At 40.9% G+C, this 21,415-nt stretch overlaps 2 protein-coding genes across 10 annotated transcripts in view; both read left to right on the forward strand.

The window, feature by feature from the left end:
* Nucleotides 1-5,208, forward strand: part of R3hdm1 (R3H domain containing 1) — an 83,538-nt gene extending 78,330 nt beyond the window's left edge. For all 8 annotated transcript variants that reach the window (XM_034512939.2, XM_034512940.2, XM_034512944.2 and 5 more), the window contains 3 exons: nucleotides 2,790-2,872; nucleotides 3,266-3,350; nucleotides 3,871-5,208. In XM_034512939.2, coding sequence (XP_034368830.1) covers nucleotides 2,790-2,872; nucleotides 3,266-3,350; nucleotides 3,871-4,232 — 530 coding nt within the window. In that variant the 3' untranslated portion in view covers nucleotides 4,233-5,208. The remainder of the gene's footprint in view (nucleotides 1-2,789; nucleotides 2,873-3,265; nucleotides 3,351-3,870) is intronic.
* Nucleotides 5,209-11,687: 6,479 nt separating this feature from the next.
* Nucleotides 11,688-21,415, forward strand: part of Ubxn4 (UBX domain protein 4) — a 32,581-nt gene continuing 22,853 nt past the window's right edge. The window contains exons 1-2 of one of the 2 annotated variants that reach the window (XM_034513146.2): nucleotides 11,688-12,091; nucleotides 19,109-19,211. In XM_034513146.2, coding sequence (XP_034369037.1) covers nucleotides 12,010-12,091; nucleotides 19,109-19,211 — 185 coding nt within the window. In that variant the 5' untranslated portion in view covers nucleotides 11,688-12,009. The remainder of the gene's footprint in view (nucleotides 12,092-19,108; nucleotides 19,212-21,415) is intronic. The other variant, XM_034513144.2, reaches the window with a different exon arrangement.

Here is a 21,415-nt window from a genome sequence, read left to right on the forward strand (position 1 = left end):
AGAGGGAGAAGGGGACGGGAGGAATATAGCAAAGTAAAGGCACTTTAGAGGGAATAGAAGAGGTTTCTTATTAATCTCCTACCACATAGCTTAGAAGGAATACTCCTAGCTGGAAGGAAAATAAATTATATTCACAGACCTAATCAAGAACATTTACAGAAACGTTAGCTCAAACTGGACATGACTAAATTACATATTACCCAGAATGTATTTTATATTTATGTGTGTATGTGTATCGTGTGTCTTGTGGAGTACATAATAATAAGTGAACAAAGCAAGCTATATATATAAATCTAATTTATTGTTTTAAACAGAAATCCAGGCACATAAGGAGAGGTGTGCTATATGATTCTAATTATACGAATTTTGCCTACAGCAAGTTCATCTAATCTGTAAATTAGAAATAAGAAAGTATTAGAAATGAGATAGAGAATTAAATGGCAAGGAAATAGAGGATAACTCTTTGAAGAATGTAAATACCCTACGCTCTTTTTGTAGTCATTGTTACATAGACTTACTACTGTCTCAATTCATCGAACAAATACAACCCTTCAAATATCCATTTTTATTGTATGATAAATCTATCTTACTTTTTAAAAGAATGATACAGTATACACACAGGAAAAATGAGCACACTTGTATAATATAACAAAGACTTAAATATACACTTCAAAATATCAGAAGTGATAAAATTACCAGGATAACTTGTATTTTCCCCCTTTATAAAACTAAAATATTTTATCCATTATTATTTTATGAGTATGGGTGTGAACTTAATGTATCTACTTTGAAATTTTCTTTATGTATTTAATACTTATGAATTCATTTATATATTTAATATTATTTCATTTATATGGGTCTTTTGCCTACATGTATATCTGTGTACCACACAGGTCCGTGGTGACTGTGAAGGCCAGCAGAGGGAGCCAGATCCCTTAGAACTGGAGTTACAGATAGGTGTGAGCCACCATGTGGTGCTTGGAATTGAACCCAGGCCCTCTGGAAAAGCAGCCAGTTCTGTTAACTGCCGAGTTATCTCTGTTTTTTGTTTTGTCTTATTTTTTTATTTAATGTGTGTTGGTGTTTTGCTTGCATATGTATGCCTGTAAGAGGGTGTCATCCCCTGGATTGGGATAGTTGTGATAGTTGTGAGCTGTGATGTGGGTGCTGGGAATTGAATCTAGGTCCTCTGAAGAAAAGCCAGTGCTTGTTACCTCTGAACCATGTCTACTGCCCTGCCAGCCCCCAGTTTTGTTTTGCTACTTGTTTATTTTTTATTAATTTATTCATTTATTTATTGGTATGTTTGTTTTGTCTTTCAAGACAAGGTTTCTCTGTGTAGCTCTGGCTGTCCTGGAACTCATTCTCTAGATCAGACTGACCTTGAACTCAGTGATCTATCTGTCTCTGCCTCCCAAGTGCTGGGATTAAAGGTATGCGCCACTACTACCCAGCTTAAAAAAAAAAAAAAAACAAATAATACCTGGGCATGATTGAAAAGTAAGGGGAAAGATGGCTAAATGATTAAGAGCACAGACTGCTCTTGCAGAATATCTGAGTATGGTTCCAAACACCCAAATCAAACAGCTCACAACTGCCTATCATTTTACTTGCCAGGGAATCCAGTACCTTTGGTCTCTTGGGACACCTACTCTCCTATATACATACCCACACACACATATGCACATAATTAAATTTATTTTTTTTAAAAAAAACTCTAAAGTAAAGGACTAGAAAAATGGCTTCATTAATTATAATACTTGACTTGCTGCCAAGCCTGACAACCTTTGATTTCCAGGATGGACTCTCATGGTAGAAGGAAAAAACTTACTTCTGAAGATTTTCCTCTGATCTCCACACTTATTTTATGAAAAGTGCATGTCCACATATGCACCAACACACATGCAGTAAATACTAAATAAATAGGTGGACTTTGTTTTTAAGTAACGGTGGGGCTAGAGAAATGGCTACTCAGTTAAGAGGAGCTCTTATTGAGGGCCTGAATTTGGTTCCCAGCACCCATATTGGGCAGCTCCTAACCTCTTATAACTCCACCTTAGGGAATATAACACCCTATTCCAGCTCCCTCGGGTATCTGCACTCCTGTGCAGAGAGAGAGACAAACAGAACTAAAAAAGTAACATGACCATTTGTGGTGTATACCTTTAATCCCAACTCTTGGGAGGCAAAGAGCTTGGTCTACATAAGAATACAATCTAGGTTCTCCATCCCTTCCCCTGTTCTGTTCCTATTACTCAACCCTTTTTCACAATCCTGCTGACAAGTCTTCACCTTTCAGAAGTTTATACTGACCCTTTGAAGAATTTAAGGAACTTTTCCATTTATGAATGAATGGATGAATGGATGAATGAATGAATGAATGCATGCATGCATGCATGCCAGGTGGTGGTAGTATACACCTTTAATTCTTGCACTAGAAAGGCTGAGGCAGGCAGATCTCTGTGAGTTTGGAGCCAGTCAGGTCCTTGGCTGAGATGGCTCAGAAGTTAAAGGAACTTGCCACCAATTCTAATGACCCCAGATCCCACATGGTAGAAGGAGAAAATGAATGTCCACAGGTTGTCTTCTGCTTCCACATACCCACAATTTTGCATGTACACACATACAAACACACAAATAACAGTTTTAAAAATATCTATTACCTTTCTTTGTTTCCCACCAAACATGTTTTCTATGTTTATCTTCTTTCTGAACAGTTTAGCAAACTCTGGTAAGTACATTACAGCCAAGAAGAGGGAACCATGAAACGTGTTTTTAATGACTTTCAGGAGATGCCAGGTACCCGCTGCTTGGCCAGCCCCTGCAGTACAACCCTCCTACTCTTCTGCATGGACACATTCCACATCAACAGGTATGACAGGCAGTTCCTACTCCACAGTCTTTGTTGCTGAACACCCTAACTCTTTCTGAAGATATCAGAGGTGCTAGAGCCAACTGCTAATGCTTGCTAGCACTGGCCCAGTGCAGAGCAGAGCAAGGGACAAGGTGGTAACCAGTCATCTAAGTAGTACTTTGTTACTGATATCAAAACATGATGGCAGCCACAGGCACAACACCTTTGCTTATGAAAAGCGGCCTGCAGGGAATGTCCTGATGAGTGCCAGAGTTACAAAGTCCAGTGTTACAAAGCAGAATCCAGCCTGGCACTGGTTTCATTTCTGCTCAAGTACAAAACCCAAAGTTTGTTGAGGTGCTAAATCTTCAGATTTTAAAACTTAGTTTGCAATTATCCCTGCTTTTCTAGGGTCAGTCTGGCAACAGGCATGGAAACCGAGGACGGAGACAAGCTAAGAAAGCTGCATCCACAGACCTTGGAGCAGGAGAAGCGGGTATGTCCTAGACGTGGGTCTGACTACTCATACTACCACACCACAAATTGAGCTCCATTCTTCTAGAGTTCTAAAAAAAAAAAAAAGTCCCTAGAAATGACTCCTTCACCTGCAGGGTCTTAGATATGATGTAAGGGTGTATATAGTAAGGCCTTAGCCAGTAGCTTTTGGAGCAGTAAAGAGGTAAAATGTGCCTGAGAGCAGATAGAGAAAGGTCTCGTACTCCCCAGTGGAAGACAGACAGTGAGGAAGGAGTTGTCTCTCTTGGGTCATAAGGGTAGATGCCGTTATCTTTAGTTCACATTGGAAAGTCAGAAAAGTTTTGCCCAAAATGATCTGATCTAGAGAAAGCCACTACTTAGTCCACAGTAAAGACTGAGACTAGTAGCTTAGCACTAAATGCTGAATTGGAATGATTTTAAAGAGTAATGGAGATGTGAGTTTCTTTGTCATCTGGGGCAGCAATACTTGGTCCAGCTTCTCTGGGGATAGGCATTAACTCTCACCTTTTTCATGCTAGTTGTCGGCAAGGTCTTGGAAATTACAGAACTACCAGACGGAATAACTCGAATGGAAGCTGAGAAGCTTTTTGGGGAACTCTTTAAAATTGGCGCCAAGATCCGATGGCTCCGGGACCCCCAGTCTCAGCCCCAGCTACGTCGTCACCCTCTCTGCTGTGGTAGTGGGGATAACACTGTCAACCCTGAGCGCTCTAAACCCAGTGACCTGGCCTCTACGTACACTGTCCTAGCTACGTTCCCCTCCATTTCAGCTGCACAGAGTGCACTGAAGAAGCAGATCCATTCAGTGAACAAGTTTAAGCTGAGAATGAGCAAGAAGCACTACGACTTCCACATTTTGGAAAGGGCAAGTTCTCAGTAAACCAGCCGCTACCTTTGGACCCCTCACTCTATAATTCCCTGCCCTCTCCCATCTGATTGGCTTGTTAAGTGGAGCGTGTGTAATATAGAGACTCCTGGGATGTTTGGCCATATGTTACAGCTTTTGGAAGAAAGTTCAGGGACCCAGTAAAGGGAGGGGGAAATACCCATTTCACCCCAGTGACTATAGGAATCCACACAGGAATGATACAGAGTGAGCAGCGTTTTCTAAGGAAATGCTGTTCAGATGCCTCCTAACTTTTATAGTTATTTTGTTTTATATTTCTGAATTCTTGTATCAGATCCAAAGCTCTATTGTACAGCAAATTATTCTTCAAAGTGATTATAACCAGTTGAAACCTGTATTTCTTTTTGCAGCCAGCACAGTGTGAACCAACTCAGACTTTGGGAGAAAAAGAATGCAGGAGTGGAATAACCAAGTTAAAACCATGTCAAAACTATCCTCTGGGGGGTGCTGAGGGTGCTAAGGAGACCCATAAATAAAAAATTACTACTCCACTGAATTGCTAAACACAGAAAATTTTCCAGGAAATCCAGAGCTCCCCAACAGGGTCCTTCCTTCTTCATTTAGGTAGTATGGCCGTTAAGTGTAAGGTAAATTATGTTCTCAATGCCTCTTAATCAAACCACTTAGGTTAAAAAGAAATAGGAATCATCCTAGGCAGGAAAATTATTCCACTTTTTTTTAAGTGTCCTTCCAATAACTAAATGCCACTCATCAGCATTGTCCTCTTTGGAAATGTTGTCTCCTGAGGAAATGCACTGAGGAGTGCTGAAAACTTCTTAAGTGGTTTAAATTTTGTTTTCATTGTTTGCAGCGGATTACTGGACATCAAAGATTCATTGCACTTATGAACAAGGAACCTTATTTTCAATTTCTGTGTAATTTTGCAAGGCTGTACAATGTGCTGATGCAAGCCTTTTTCAGTTCAAGAGAATAAATGTTTACAAATGTAGACCACTTTGTCTTTTTTTTTTTCTTTTAATTAGAAACATCTTTAGAGGCTGGTAAAGTGGTACATTGGGTAAAAGCACTGTTGTACATCAGTCACTAAAATCGACTAAAGGGAGGAGAGATCCCATCACAGAGTTCTGTGACCACAGTGTGCTTTCCCATGATGCCAAAAGTATTAAGAGGAAATAATTAGCATCATCGCTGACAACAAAATAGAATCTGACCTCCCCTTCAGGCTAAGGAAAGTTGTTGTTTTTTTTGTTTTGTTTTGTTTTGTTTTGTTTTTTTCCTGATCCTAATATGGAGGAACTTGTAGCCTGTGACCAGAGGAAATAGGCCTCAGAATAAAAACCCATTAGTCCTGTGGGCTTGAAGTAAGTCAAGGCAGCATACTTCACAAAACAGTTGAGTTGAATTCTCCACATCAGCAACAGAAAAATGTCAACATCAGAGCTCAGTAGAGGCTCAGCAGAAGGTCTTTGTGGAAGTGATCTGACTCCTGCATCCCAGCAGTCTTCCTGGTCCCATGCCCTGATAATCAACATTGGCCCCATATTTGGGATTCTTGAAGCTTTGAGATCTGACACTGAAAGAAAGCCTACAGCTTCTACTCACACATTCAACCCATCAGTCTTCACCAGTATAAAACACTGCAGCTGGTTGGTCGGTCGGTTGGTTTTGGTTTTGGTTTTGGTTTTGGTTTTGGTTTTGGTTTTGGTTTTTTTCAAGATAGGATTATTCTGTGTAGCCATGGCTGTCCTAACTCACTATGTAGACCAGGCTGGCCTCAAACTCAGAGGTTCCCTTTCCTTTGCCTCCCGAGTGCTAAGATTGACGGCATGTACCACCACTGCCTGGCTGTGCTCCATCAGCTCAGGCAGCATAGTGCACGTTTCTGGCTTATTTCTAAGCCAATTTTGGATTGATTTTTTTTTTTCCTGGCATAGAAATAGGAAGGGAATAAGAAAACGACAGAAAAACCTAAGTCAGAAAACAGAAAAGTGATCAAAGTAGTTCTTCTTTAGGAAAAGAGAAAGGAAATACTAAAATAAATAAAATTGTTAGCCAAGTAAAGTAAAGTTTCAGTTCTCTTGTTGCTTAACAAATTTAGTTGTTTAATATAAGCTTTAAACCATGTGTTGGTAGTAAATGTCTAATCACAGCACTTGGGAGGTTGAGGCAGGAGTTCCATTTCTAGGATCCATGTAGTGGAAAGAAAAAACTGACACCTGCAAGTTGCCCTCTGACCTCTACACACCACACACACACACCCTCTGGATTGAAGTAGTCAGTTAGCACAATGCTTGTCTAACATTTGGAAAGCCCTAAGTTTGATCCCCAGCACCACATAAGCCAAGTGTGATGGTATACACATAAAATATCAGCATTGGAAGGTAGAAGCAGAAGAATCAGAAGGTTAGCTTTGGCAAGTTGCAAGACAGCCTAGGCTATGTGAGACCCTGGAATTGTTGCTGGTCTGGCTAGGGTCAAGTCAAAGGGGCAGGGGGTTATGGGGGTTGTTCTTTTTTTTTTTTTTTTTTTTTTTTTTAAGAGATAAAGGTGGTGTCGCCAAGGAAAGCCTTCATAGACTTGAGAGCAACTATCCTCAGGAAGACTGAAATACAGGGGTCACAAGGCAAAAGGATGAGCATTGGACAGATAAACCCCTAACCTTAGTATATACATCTCACTTGAGACTCAAATTAATTCAAGACAGGCATGATTGCTCAGGCCTCTGCTCTCAGGAGACCTCAGCATGATAGTGGTCAAAAAAGCTGTATACCAACCTGGTCTACAAACAAGACTGTCTCAAATATAAACAATAAAATGATAATCCTGGACCACCAAGATGGCTTCTCAGTTAAAGGCACTTGCCACCATCCCTGACTACTTGAATACCACGGTATTCCACATGAATACCGTGGCAGGAAGGCTCCCCATATTGCAATACATACATGCATACACACATGAAGAAATAAATATAATTTTAAAAATAATCAATTGATGTATTGCTCAACTATATCCCATGAAGTTTGAAGAAATTAAAATGCAGTCAACACAGTGTACACCTATAATTCCAGCACTCAGAATGTGAACACACAAGGATCCCAAGATTATCCTCTGAGACTCTCGAAGAGATTAGACATAAAACTAGTCCTGTGTTGTGGTTAGAACAATAGAAGTCAGTTTATTCTATACTATGTAACATAACTCAGATTGGATCATATAGTCTTTGGTTTTACTTCCTATGGTTTTCATCACCTATATTCTAAAAAATAGGTGGAAATTTTCACTAACAAGCAGTTTGGGTCTCTTAAGTTAGTACCATTCTGAACACACGATTTATGACGAAACCTTGTACTGTTCTGTTCTGTCATTCCCACTAACCATCTTTTGTAGAGTACCCACACCATCATACTACCCACATATAAGTCACCTCAGAGCTGCTCTGTACTGTTAATTTTTTTTATTATTTTATGTATGTGAGTACACTGAAGCTATCCTCAGACACACCAGAAGAGGGCATCAGATCCCATTAGAGATGGTTGTGAGCCACCATGTGGTTGCTGGGAAGTGAACTCAGGACCTCTAGCAGAGCAGTCAGTGCTCTTAACCTCTGAGCATCTCTCCAGCCCTGTATTGTTATTTTTTATTGCTCTGCATTATTTCCTAGTATTGACCCTACAGCTCAAGAGTAGTGATGCTGGAAGCTGGCAGAGATGTTCAGTTGGTAAAGATCAAGTTTGCCCAGCATGCGCAAAGCCCCGGCTTCCATCCACAGCACTACATAAGCCAAGTATGATAGCACATACTTGTAATCCCAGCATTTCGGAGACAATCAGAAATTCAAAATCATCTTCAACTGCATGGTGGCAGGTGCCTTTAACTGATAACCCTGGTCCAGGATTATCATCATTTTATTACAGTTATTTGAGAACAGACTCATACTATGTAGACCAGACTGATGTAGAACTTTTACTATCATCATGCCTATCTCCTTAGAACTGTGATTATAGGCTTGAGCCACCATGCCTGGCTTGAATTATTTTGAGGTTCAAGTGAAATGTGTATACAGAGGTTAGGGGTTTCTACCTTTGATACATCTATACACCCCAGTCCAGAACTTTTAAATTTTTCATTATTTAAGGTGGGTGTAAACTCATACAGGTCAGAGGACAATTCTCTTCAATCACATGTGCTCTGTTGCTCAGGCTGGCATGCTAGGTCCTGAACCAGAGTTCTAAGTGACAGTGTCACCCTAGAAACCTGGAGTATGGTCCTCTATCTTTACAATCCATCTTCATCTTATGAACAGTAAATGTTGAATAATCAGACTACAAATGGAGTGAAAAATATAGTGGTCAGCTAATCATCTTAACCCACCCTCAGTGTTGTGGGAAAGAGCTGAAGTCTAAAGTATCCTTTCACTTTTTATTTCATATGAACAATGGCACTAGGCTCCTGAGTGGTCTGTTTACCCTCAGTGTTGTTACCAGCCACTCTCCACTCTCAGATACGTTTGATTATGCTTGATAACTTCATCATTATAAATCCTCCAAGGGGAAGGGAGGCTAGAGAGATGGCTTAGCCATTATAAGTGATTTCTTCTCTGTCAAAAGGACTGGAGTTTGGTTCCCAGCACCCACACCAGACAACTCTGAATACCTTTAACACCAGTTTCAAGGATTGTCTTTGGGTTTGCTTGGGTTTTGTTTTGTTTTGTTTTGTTTTGTTTTGTTTTGTTTTGTTTTTTTCCAAAACAGGGTTTCTCTGTGTATCCCTGGCTGTCCTGGAACTCACTCTGTAGACCAGGCTGGCCTTGAACTCAGAAATCCGCCTGCCTCTGCCTCCCAAGTGCTGGGATTTAAGGTGTGTGCCACCACTGCCTGGCTGTTTGCTTGTTTTTTTTTTTTTTGTTTGTTTTGTTTTGTTTTTTTTTTTTGTTTTGTTTTGTTTTTGTTTTTTTTGGTTTTTTTTCGGGACACGGTTTCTCTGTATAGCCCTGGCTATCCTGGAACTCACTCTGTAGACCAGGCTGTCCTCAAACTCAGAAATCCGCCTGCCTCTGCCTCCCAAGTGCGCCACCACCGCCCAGCTGCTTGTTTTTTAAGATTGGTTTTATTTTTGTGGGCCTGTGTGTGTGTGTGTGTGTGTGTGTACCCACAGAGGTCAGAAGATGCTGGACTCACTGGCTGGAGCTGGAGATAGCAGGAGGTTGTGAACTGCCTGAGATAGGTGCTGGAACCTAAACTTTTCCCAGAACATTTACCTTTTTTATAACTGACATTTTCCAGTTAATTCAACTCAAAAATAAAGTGATTTTTCTTGATTGTGTATGTAATATGTGCACACACATGTGGGTGTCCACAGAGGAGCTTGTGAGATTCTCTGCTGCTGAAATTCTAGGCTGTTGTGAGCCACCTAACATAGGTACTCAAAATTGAACTCAAGTCTTCTGCAAGAGCAATGTGTGCCTTTGAAAATGGAGCCTCTCTCCACAGAGCCCCTCAGTTCATACTTAAATACTACCTACCTTCAAGAAGCCAACTTCTTCAGTGGTTCCTTTCAGCCCTACATGAGGTGAACTATAGTTAATGACTTGGTGTAAATTAAAATATCCTGTAGTTCCTCTTCTCTGCCATTTATTACAGTGGCAATTACACGAGCAATTGCCCAATTTATTGCTTAATGTTTTACTACTGTCCAGGAATGTAATCCTTGAGTCGGGTTGTCTATTTCTTTTGTTTACTAAGACCTCAACAAATAATTTGTTCTGTGATTAAATTTAGAAATGATCCAGCAAAACTTGGAATTCTGAAAAGTACATGCATAATTTTCTTAAACATGATTTGGGCATGCATTCAAAAATAATAGTTAACATCTATAAAGCACTTAATTGCCACTTAAGTAACAACTTGCTAAAATTAAAACTTAAAAGGGTCTCTGTGTGATCACATAGCCTAAAGCCAAGGTTTCCTCATGGCTGCAATTGACTAGTGAGGCACCCTATCCAGCAGAGAGGTTAGGAAATTTGTTCAGACCTGTGCCAGTAATAAATAGAGGTGCTATGAATTGGGTTAGTTCTTTCTGCCTTGTCCTTGCTCCATGTCCTGCCACTAATGCTGGCTTATATTATTCACTTGTGTCTGCCTTCGAAGCAGAAGAGGGATGTCAACGTAGTTCACATGAAAAAAAATTGATTTTTGAAGGAAGCTAGGAGAAATGAGCCAATTTCAACCAGATTAGATTATATTAAAGGCATGTTTTTGGGAAGCTGCTCTCGGTTGGCAAGTTCACTGGCCCCAAGGACCAAGGCCAAGGAAGTTGCCATGGGGAGAGTGGAGCAGTTAGCAGAGGGAGATAGTAAGAAAGAAAGGGGTGCATGGGCAAACAGATGAGAAACCTCAAAATGTCTGGACTGGTAAATTCAAGGTTGGGGGCAGGGTATGCCAGGTAGGGACTGAGGGATTCTGGGAGAACCTGCAGGTCAGGTCGGCTTTGGTATGTAAAATATGCACCTCAGTCCCTTGTCCCCAGTTCCAAAACCAAACACTAGGAACTTGTGCAAATGTTTTTATCTTCTATTTTGATTTTGTATGCATCTATAAACCTTACATATTTATTTATTTTCTTACTTGCCTATACACCAATCGATTTTACTTCATATAGACAACTTTCTTTACACCTCTCTCACTCAAGGAAACAGAACATATATGTTTTCTTTACATGATTTTCATACAAATGAAGTACAGCCAGCCAAGTTGGTACACACCTCTAATCCCAGCATTCCAGAGGCATAGGCAAAAGGATTGTCTTCACAGAATTAGAAATAAATAAGTTGTTTCAATAGCATGGTGGCTGGAGGTTCTACAGTGTGATCCAGTTAGTGAATGCCCATTATATCCTAAAAAACAGCATTCTACCACTACCTCCCTTCAGGCAAGGGGGGCTATGTGGTACTGAGGGTTGGGGGGGAAGAACACTGTTGTGCCTCTAAGCAGTCTTTTTGTTTGTTTGAGGTTTTATTTGTTTGGCTTTTGTTTGTTTATTCAAGATCTCTGTACAAATCCTGACTGTCCTCGCTATTCACCTTGTAGACCAAGATGGCCTCCAGCTCATAACAGATAAGCAGGCCTCAGCTCTCAGATTGCTAAGATTAAATGCGTGGGCATCACGCCCCTCTGAATCCCATCTTTTTCACAGGGTCAAACTAAATAAAAACCAAAGGCTTCGGGCCAACCCCTGTAAGGCTTGTTTATTTCTTTGTGGAGCAGATTGCTTGCAAAAGTCAGAGGGTGACAGCAACTCGATACCTAGCATTTATTCTTACAACGTTGTTGTGCTCACTACCACTCTAGTCGTGCCTTGGAACCAGAAGGAAACAAACAAACCTCGGAAGACTACAATTCCCAGGAAGCCTCAGTACAAGCGACGTCAACGTGCCGTAGCGGTTAGTCATCCTTCCTGATGCTTCCTTCCACTTCCTGGAGTCGGAACCTGAGGCTTCGCGGCGGCGCGGGCGCACAGACGGACTTACCTAGCAGACAAGGCACCGGGGCGCGCGACCCCTGACGAGGAGTGTTGTCACGTGACACAGGGGCGTGCTTTTCTTGCCTAGCGCGCTCCGGTGCGCGTCCCCAGGGGGCGGCTGTGGGCCCTACGTGCCAGCTGGGTCCTCAGACCAGAGGCCGGACTAGCCGGTGGTTGCCGGGGCCACGAGGCCAGAGAACGAGGAGGGCGGGGTCGGCTGTGGGACCGCGGCGAAGACACACCGAGCGAGCGCCGGGGCCTGAGGGCAGCGATGCTGTGGTTCCAGGGCGCCATCCCGGCGGCCATCGCGTCTGCTAAGAGGAGCGGCGCGGTCTTCGTGGTGTTCGTGGCAGGTGACTGGGGAGAGGGGCCTGAGAAACATAGTGCTTCTGGGTTTTTCTTGATTCTCGTTAGCCTCAAGTGAGTTGGGCAGGAAGAGCTACGGTGGGCTGGGCTCAGACAGCCTAAGACCCTGTCGCCCAGTCCGCTCGGGCTGTTCGGGTCCACTGGGTTTGCTCCGGGCCCACTTGTCTCCCATCCGGACTAGTACGGTTTTATATGGCTCCGGCCTTGCTCCGCTCGGGCCTGACCCAGGCGCTAAGCCTCTTCAGGCCGCGGGCGGGCCCAGGGCCGCTTGGTGCCTCTGGGGTCTGTTTGGGACTCCGGCGTGACCTCTCTGCATCGGTGTGAAAAGCGTGTCCAGGCCCTGTTCCCAATCACTGAACCCCGCGAGGAGACGCGCTCTGCAGGCCTTGGTAGTCGGGTTATCGCAGGCAGACCCCCAAGACCTCTACCCTGGTGTCCCCTTGGTCCTCTGGGATCCCCTTTTCTGGCAGCTTGGACCTTTTAATTCTTGGTGTGATTGGGACTGGCCACTAGGCAGACAATTGGGTCTAGAAAGTTGTGAGCTGTCAAGAAAGCTGTGTCATCGGTAAACCACAAAGAAACCACCTGATGTCTTAGAATGTTCCTGAAACACAAACTTGAGCTCACAGATGGGTACTCTTTTATCATAGAGCTCGGAGGGAACTCTTAAGATGCAATAATTGCTTTATTACAAGTTGACTTTTTTTTTCCATCAGTTTTAAAAGTACACATTTAGTCCTGATTCTTTCTCTTTCCTAACTTAAAACCTAGTTTTCCAGACATGTGCTAGTTCATTTACCCCATGCTGCTCTCGATCGGCTTGTTCTGTAGTCTCCTGTCTTATTGCTGAAGTCTTGTATATTTGCAGTCAGCCATCTGCTTCTATAGCTTTGTATATTCTTGATACATGGACCAGCTTGTGTGACAGCTATTATTTTGAAGTGTATTTCTTCAGTCACTTGTGTTGAGTAACAGTTTACTCATAATTGACCCACGTCTTTTAGGAGTTCTGTAACTTTGTCCATCTCTGTGAAGAAAAATGACTGACATATGAATTTGAGCATTACATTTTAAATGTTTTGTTATGCTAAATTTTCAGCTTGGTGCTTGCTGTTAAGTAGAATAGCATAAGTTATTTAGGTTATATTGGAGTTATACTTTAAATTAGTAAATTAGTCTTGTAATCCAGTAAGGACAATAGTCACATGAAAATGCAGAGAGGGCTGGTGAGATGGCTCAGTGGTTAAGAGCACTGATTGCTCTTCCGGAGGTCTTGAGTTCAATTCCCAGTAATCACATGGTGGCTCACAACCGATCTATAATGAGATCTGATGCCTCTTATGGGGTGTCTAAAGACAGCTACAGTGTACTTACATACAATAATAAATAAGTAAACCCAAAAAGAAAAGAAATGCAGAGAACAGGATATTTTAGTATGAGGTCAGTGGTAGGTTTGAGATTTTAGGATGGTTGTGAGCTACCACATGGGGTTGGAGATTGAACTCAGGACCTCTGAAAGACCAGCTAGTGCTCTTAACCACTGAGCCATCTCTAACTGCATTTTATAATATTTTAAACTGTGTTGCACACAGAATTTCAATAGTTCTGGTGTGGGAAAAGTAGTTTTATTGTCCTGTTTTTGTAGTTGAGCAACTTAGGTCCAAAGTTGTAAAGTAACTTGGACCAGGCTCACAAAAACTGTGTTTGCTTGCTTGGTTTTTGGGATTTTGGGGGGGTTTTGTTGTTGTTTTGGGGGGGGTTGTTTTGTTTGAGACAGGATTTCATATAGCTCAGGCTGACCTTGAGATCTTGATTCTCCCAAGTGTTGTGATTACAGACTTGTGTAAACCACCGCAGGGTAACATTTGCATTTTAACAGTGTTGGGCCGGGGAAGAGTTTACAGGATTTGACTGAATAACCTTGACTGATTTTGAACTCAGAGATCAGTCTGCCTCTTCCTCTGCCTCCCAAGTACTGGGATCAAAGGTGTGTAGGCCCTTACTTTGTAGTGTATGCTGGCTTCAAACTCATAGTTATCTTTCTGTTTCAGCCTCCCAAGTGCTTGAATTATAGGTGTATGCTACCATATCTGACATTTTTGTTTTTTAAGGGAAAAAAAAATAGCTGAGCAGGCGTGGCACTTGGGAGGCAGAGGCTGGTGGATCTCTAGAAGAGTTCCAGGACAGCCAGGCTACACAGAGAAACCTTGTCTCCAGAGAGAGAAAAAGGGGGCATGGGGGACTGTGGTAGTGGTGGTACTCACCTTTTATTCCAGCACTTGCTGAGCAGTGAGGCATTCAGATCTCTATGAGTTCAAGACCAGCCTGGTCTACCAACTTGCAAGACAGCCACGGCTGAACAGAGAAACCCTGTCTTAAAGAAGGGAGGAGGAGGAGGAGGAGGAGGAGAAGGAGACAGGAATTAGATTATATAGTAAAATAAGCCAATAGAGAAATAAGACTCAGGATCGTGGTATCCATGGTTTCAACAGAATATGCAGTTGATGGTACCTAAACATTCCTAAAAAGTACTAAGAGTTCCTAAACATTTCGCCTTTATGGGTAGGTCTAGACCTGGGGCTTTATTTTTATCAGGTAGTTGACTAGTAAATGAGCTGTACTCTTAGACTAAAATTCTAGATTTGATTAACAAATATTGGAAAGCTGTGGAAATAATTGAAGCCTTATATTTTATAGGGCTTTATGCATGTACACACTCCTCAGTAAACTTTACTGGGTTGAGCTAGTCTTGTGTATGTTTAGAGTATCAGCAAATATTAAACATTTGCAGAAGTACTGTTAGAGATGGACTTTGGAGTCTGTCTGCTACCCTCCTTCAGAATACAGACAGCTTCCCTAGAGTTTGAACTAGGTCATCCTAACAGAGTAGGATGGGTGTTACTCTAGGAATATATAGGTACTGAGATCATAGAGTAGCAGCACTCAACAGGTAGCACCTACCAGGTAAGTAGCACCAATCTTTTGACATGTGACATGGTATTATTGACTACAGAGTTCACACCTTAGAACCTTAGAATCAAGTCATACCACTCTCACCAAATCTCAATATCTCAATCTCTCAATCAATCTCTCAATCTCTCCCTCTCCCTCTCCCTCTCCCTCTCCCTCTCCCTCTCCCTCTCCCTCTCCCTCTCTCCTTCTCCTCTCACACATACACACACACACCTCAAGATATTTTAAATAAGTTCACAGGATATCATATTGTATAATAGTCATAACTATTCTCTTGTGCTTTGACTCAAGGTCACGGATTATATATGAGAACTTTAGATTGTCTTAGATCTGAGGTCCCATCAATAATATACCAACCTTTAAAAAGTTCAACTTAAGAAATGAGAAAGGCAGCCAGGGCTACACAGAGAAACCCTGTCTCGAAGAAAAAAAAAAAAAAAAGAAATGAGAAAGGTATTTATAATTAGAAGGAGTGGTTTCAAGGGTATTCAAAGAAGTATTCCAGGCCCAGAACATAGGAGGTAGAGGGCAAGTGAGTTCTAGGCTTACACATATACACACATGCACAGATGCACTTGAGATATACAGGAGCTGGAGAGATGCCTTAGTAGCTCAGAGCATTTACTGTTCTTGCAAAGGACCTGAATTCTGCACCCATATGGCAGGCAGCCCACAGCCATCTACCACTCCAGGTCTAGGGGATTTAATGCCACTTCTGACGACCTCCACAGCCTTTTATGCATATGTGATATACATACCCACATATAGGCCCACACATACTTAAAATATCTTTTAAAAATAATTCACAGAAAATGTTTTAGGCAAATTTTTATTTTATGAAATTGTTTCCTTTTACTTTTTTAGAGGCTAGGTCTCGCAATTGCCCAGGTTGCCCTCAAACTCCTGGACTCAGTAATCCTGGTCTGCCATAGTACAAAAATCTGAAGAGGAACCTGAAGCAAAGATGTTTGTCTAGTCATTGGTATTTGCTGAAAATTGTTTGTGTCTTATACTGTTGACTGCCCTTTTTGGTTAACATAGACCATAAAGTTTAAGGTTTGAGCAATTGAGATTTCTTTAGGTGGTTGATATTTTGATTAAAAATAACACTAAAGATACTGACAGTAGCAACTGGTAATTCTAGTGGAACTTAGTAGGTATTAAGCTTTTTTTTTTTTTTTTTTTTTTTTTTTTTTTTTTTTAATTGGTTTTTTTCGAGACAGGGTTTCTCTGTGTAGTTCTGGCTGTCCTGGAACTCACTCTGTAGACCTGGCTGGCCTCGAACTCAGAAATCCACCTGCCTCTGCCTCCCAAGTGCTGGGATTAAAGGCGTGCGCCACCACTGTATTAAGCTTCTTAACTGAGACTTGCATTCAGCTACTGTTGCCTTCACAAGGTTGAGTGACAAACACAGTGCCAGGGGGAATGTGACATTAGAACCTTAACCTATCCAGCATAGGTAAGGGGATGAGAGGCACCAACTTCACAAAAGCTACAATCTCTTTCTTAGGATTAACTCAAGGCTAAGGATGTTTATTGCCCTCATTTGTTATTCTCCCCCCCCACAGTTTCTAGCTAAATGTCACCATTGTGCATTCTGTCAGATAAGCTGTGGTGTGGGTGCCCTCCTTAGCTTTTCAGTTTCATTTGTCTCATGTTCTCCATTGTTTATTATTTTTCTAGCAACACAGACCTTTCCCTGCCCATGTATTCTTTCTTCATGGTGAACTTTTCTATGTTTGGTGTGGCTCAATTCTTTTTCTACCTTAAATGTCATCTCAGAGTTGATGTAGTGGTGCATGTCTTTAATCCCAGCACTTGGGAGATCAAGGCCAGCCAGGTCTATATAATAAGTTGGTACATCCAGGGGTACATAGAGGGAGCCTGTTTCAAAAGGAAGGGAAGGGAAGGGAAAGGAAAAAGGAAAGGGGGAGGGACGTAGGGAAGAAGGAAAGAAGGAAGGAAAAGAAAGAAAAAGATCTGTCTCAGAAAAGGCTTCTGTGATTATAATAAAGGGATTTTATTTATTTGTATCTGTGCTCACATGCTGGAAATCAGACTCAGGTTTTCTCATAACTATCTTCGCAAACGCAAACCCACTTATTCATAGCAGTTACTTCTTTAAGTAATTGGCAATTGTCTGCTTGTTTTTTGTTTTGTTTTGTTTTGCACCATTAGATTTTAATCTATGCTGAGAGCAGGTATTGATTTATATCTACTACATAAACCCAGTATCTACAACAAAAGAACTGAAATAGAATAAAATAGTAGATAAAAGAATGAGGGACTACATAAGACTCCTCACTCTTTACTTCCTCCTTGAAGTGATTTTAAATAGCTATTTCTAGGTGGCTAGTTGACTCATTTTCTTAGGAATTTATTATTTTTTCCTGCCCCATTGTCTCTGCAAATACATTCATTCAGAATTTTCTCACTTCCAAATGGTACCTTTCCCTCATTCTTTATTGTGTTTCCATGTCCAGATTTCTCGTAGGTTCTCATCTTATTCAGCCGTGCAGGCTAGTATTGTAGGTATGCCCATATGCTCACTATGCTAAACATTTAAATATCCATTGCAATGAACACAGAACACATGCTGTACACCTTATTACTACAAGTTCTCTTGTAGGGATTTTAGTCTTAAGATAACAGGGAAAACTGTCTTTGCCCTCATGGAACATTTTTTTCTAATTGGGAGAGAAAGACAGTAGACAATAAAAATAATTAAGATGTATAGTGTATTAAAAGGTGGGTGACCTGCAATGGGTTTTGTTGTCCAAGGTTCTTCAAAACAAAGTTATAAAGAGAAAAAAATAACTTTTTTTAAGTGTTAAGTGGTGCTGGAAAGATGGTTTAGTGATTAAGAACACTTGCGGCTTTAGAACCTTAACCTATCCAGCATAGGTAAGGGAATGAGAGGCACCAACTTCACAAAAGCTACAATCTCTTTCTTAGGATTAACTCAAGGCTAAGGATGTTTATTGCCCTCATTTGTTATTTTCCCGTTCTCCCCTCCCCAGCCACACCCCCCACCCCCGGTTTCTAGCTAAATGTCACCAAGTTCCATTCCCAAACATGACAGCCAATTGCTGTGTAAAAATAGACATTCTAGTGAGACTGGACAAGCTAAGAGAACTTGCTCCTCTTTCACCAGGACCCAGGTTCAGTTCCTAGCACCACAAGGCAGCTTACAACTGTCCTTAACCCCAGTTCCAGGGAACTAATGACCTCTTTGGGTACCAGGCATACATGCACATATATATGCAGACAAGCACACATGAAATACAAATAAGTAAATCTTAAAAGAAAAAAGTAGACCCGGCAGGGAAGACCCATTTAGCCTACTATAAGTATCCGGATGGCCTCTGCCAGCTTTGTTCAAGGTAGTAGTAGTGGAAGCTATAAGTAGTTATTTGTGTCTGTTTTGATAAAGCCAACTGAAATTATAAAGTTTTTTGGGCTTGTTTATGTGTTTGCTATTCTGGGGATCAAACCAAGGACTTTGTGAAATCTAGACAAAGCACTCGACCATGGGACTACATCCATGACTTCAGAAGATCAATTTTCAGATTTGGTTTAGTTAAAGTACTTGCTAAGCTGGATGTAGTAGTACATACCTTTAATCTCAGCACTTGGTGTCTGAGTTCAAGGCTAGCCTAATCTACATAGCAAGCTCCAGGTCTACATAGAGACCCTGACTCAATAAAAAAGAAAAGAAGGAAAGAAAGAAGAAAGAAATATACGATTCTTGCAGAGGACCAATTTGGTTTCCAACACCCACATGAGAGTTCACAACTGTCTGTAACTCCGTTTCCAGGAATTCTAAAGCCATTCTCTGGCCTCGGGCCCTGCACACGTGTGATGCTCTTCAATACATGCGAGGCAAAACACTCATACACAAAAAATATAAAATTTGAAAGAAAAAATATTTGTGGGTTATATTTTATTTGGAGTTCTAGTTTCACAAGGGAAAGAATTTAGAATTAAGAAATCTGGCCTTGAGTTCTCAAGTCCTTGAAATGTTTTCACAGGGGATGATGAGCAGTCTACACAGATGGCAGCAAGCTGGGAAGATGAGAAAGTGACTGAAGCATCATCCAACAACTTTGTTGCTATTAAAATTGATACTAAGAGGTATGCTTACACTCTACTGCTTCATTACTTACTATTTTGTAATGATTTTTTGTTGTTACCTATGATGATACTTAGAGACTATTAAGAAAGTTAGTTGGATGTTGATAAATATAGATAATTAAGGTACTAAGATATACTGAAAACAAATTATTTTTTAATTTTTTGAGTACACCACCATACCTGCAGTTTGGGGAATTTAAGTTATTTTGTTATGATTACTATTAAAACTTTATTATAAAGAACTTGTTATCCAATTAAAAAAAAGAAAAAAATAAAGAACTTGTAACTCAAAATTAATATTTAAAAGGGAACTTAATTTTTTATTGTTGTTTTCAAATTCCTCATTACACCTTGCTAAAAATAAATTTTTTTAAAAGTTTATCTTGTCTACCAAACATCCATGTAGCATGTAACAAGAATTATGATTTGGAGCTAACAAAATGGATCTGCAAACAAAATGTCAGCCAAGCCTGACAATCTGAGTTTAATCTTCATATCACACATTGTGAAAACAGAGAACCAACTACACAAGTTGTCTTCTGACCTGAATACCAGGCCTACCCACATACACAACAAATATATAAAATACATTTAAAAAAAAAAATGAAGCTGGGCAGTGGAGGTTCATGCCTTTAGTTCTGGCACTTGGGGAAAAAAAGGATTAAATTGTTCAGGCTAGAGAGGTAACCCAGTTAGTTGTTAAGCACACTGGTACTCTTCCAAGAGGATCTTGGTTCAATTCTCAACACCCATATGGAGGCTCAAAACAACCTGTAACTCCAGTTCCAGGGACTCTGGTGCCCTCTTTTGGCTTCTGTGGGCACCAGGCATACATATACTACACATACATACACACAAAGTACCCATATACATTAAATACATGAATGTTCAGAAATTTACTTGTAAGCTTATAAAATATTCACTTACATTGTTTCATATTAACAAAATAGCATAAAGCAAACCTTTTTTTATAGTTACTGAACTATCTAGCTTATGTTTTATCTGTGTGTGTGTGGGGGGCGTATGCATTCCTGGATCTCTATGTATGTACCACATACATGCAGTGCCTATGGAGGTCAGAAGTGGGTCTCAGGTCCTCTCAAAGTGGAGTTACAAGTGGTTGTGAGCCACCCGATGTGAGTGTTGGCATCTAACTAGAATCTTCTGGCAGAGCTGCAAGCTTTCTTAACTGCTGAGCCACTCTCTTGACTTGCTGTTTTGGTTTTGTTTTAGAGGTACCAGGGAATTACTGAATCACTCACTTTGTTCAGGATCTAATTAATATTACTATAAAAAAAAACCTCTCTTATCCCTAACTATGTGTATGTGTGGGCACACGCACAGGTGATTGAATTGATGAGTGATGTGTGCTAGCCATGTGCTTATTAAGGACACTGTTAATGTCCTTGCTTCCATCCCTGACCATCAAGCTCTCTCCTGGAGTTAAGTAAGTGATTAAAAATAGTTTTCAATTTTAAGAATTTGTATTATTACTGTAGGGAGGAGGGACACACAGTATAGCACATATGTGGACAACTTGTTGGAGTTGATTCTCTCCTGCTACCTTTGTGTAGGGTCTGGAGATTGAACTCAAGTTGTCAGGCTTGCACTGCAGTCGCCTTACCCAGCTAACCATGCCTGTGGCCCGCCTACTTTTTTTGTAGAAATGATGGTATTTAACAGCTTCCTATCCTATACCTTTTGCCCATTAATTATTTTATATAGTTTTTCTTGATGGACATTTAGGATGTTTTAATCCTTGTTATTACATGTGTACAGGTAATTCGTAGTCACTGTATCTTGTTAGAGGCTAAGATTTTTTTTAAATTTATTTTTGTATATTATGAATATTTGCATGTATATCTGTGCACTAAGTGCATGCAGTGCCCAAGGCAGCTATAAGAGGGTGTTATATCTCCTGGAACTGGAGTTACAGATGGTTGTGAGCCACTGTGTGGATGCTAGAAGTCAAACCTGGTCCTCTGGAAGAGCAGTCTGTGCTCTTAACCACTAAGCCATCTCTTCAGCCACCAAGATTTTTTTATTTAGGTATATTAGTTCTTAAAGAAGCAACATGAGATACCTCTATTTTGTTTTCTTTTGTTTTTTAGTGGGTTCTCACTATGTCGCTCTGGCTATCCTGAAACTTACTATATAGACTGACTGACCTTGAACTCATAAAAATCTACCTCCAGAGCACTGGG

Source organism: Arvicanthis niloticus, chromosome 10, assembly GCF_011762505.2.
Source record: "Arvicanthis niloticus isolate mArvNil1 chromosome 10, mArvNil1.pat.X, whole genome shotgun sequence".
NCBI classification, from domain to species: Eukaryota; Metazoa; Chordata; class Mammalia; order Rodentia; family Muridae; genus Arvicanthis; species Arvicanthis niloticus.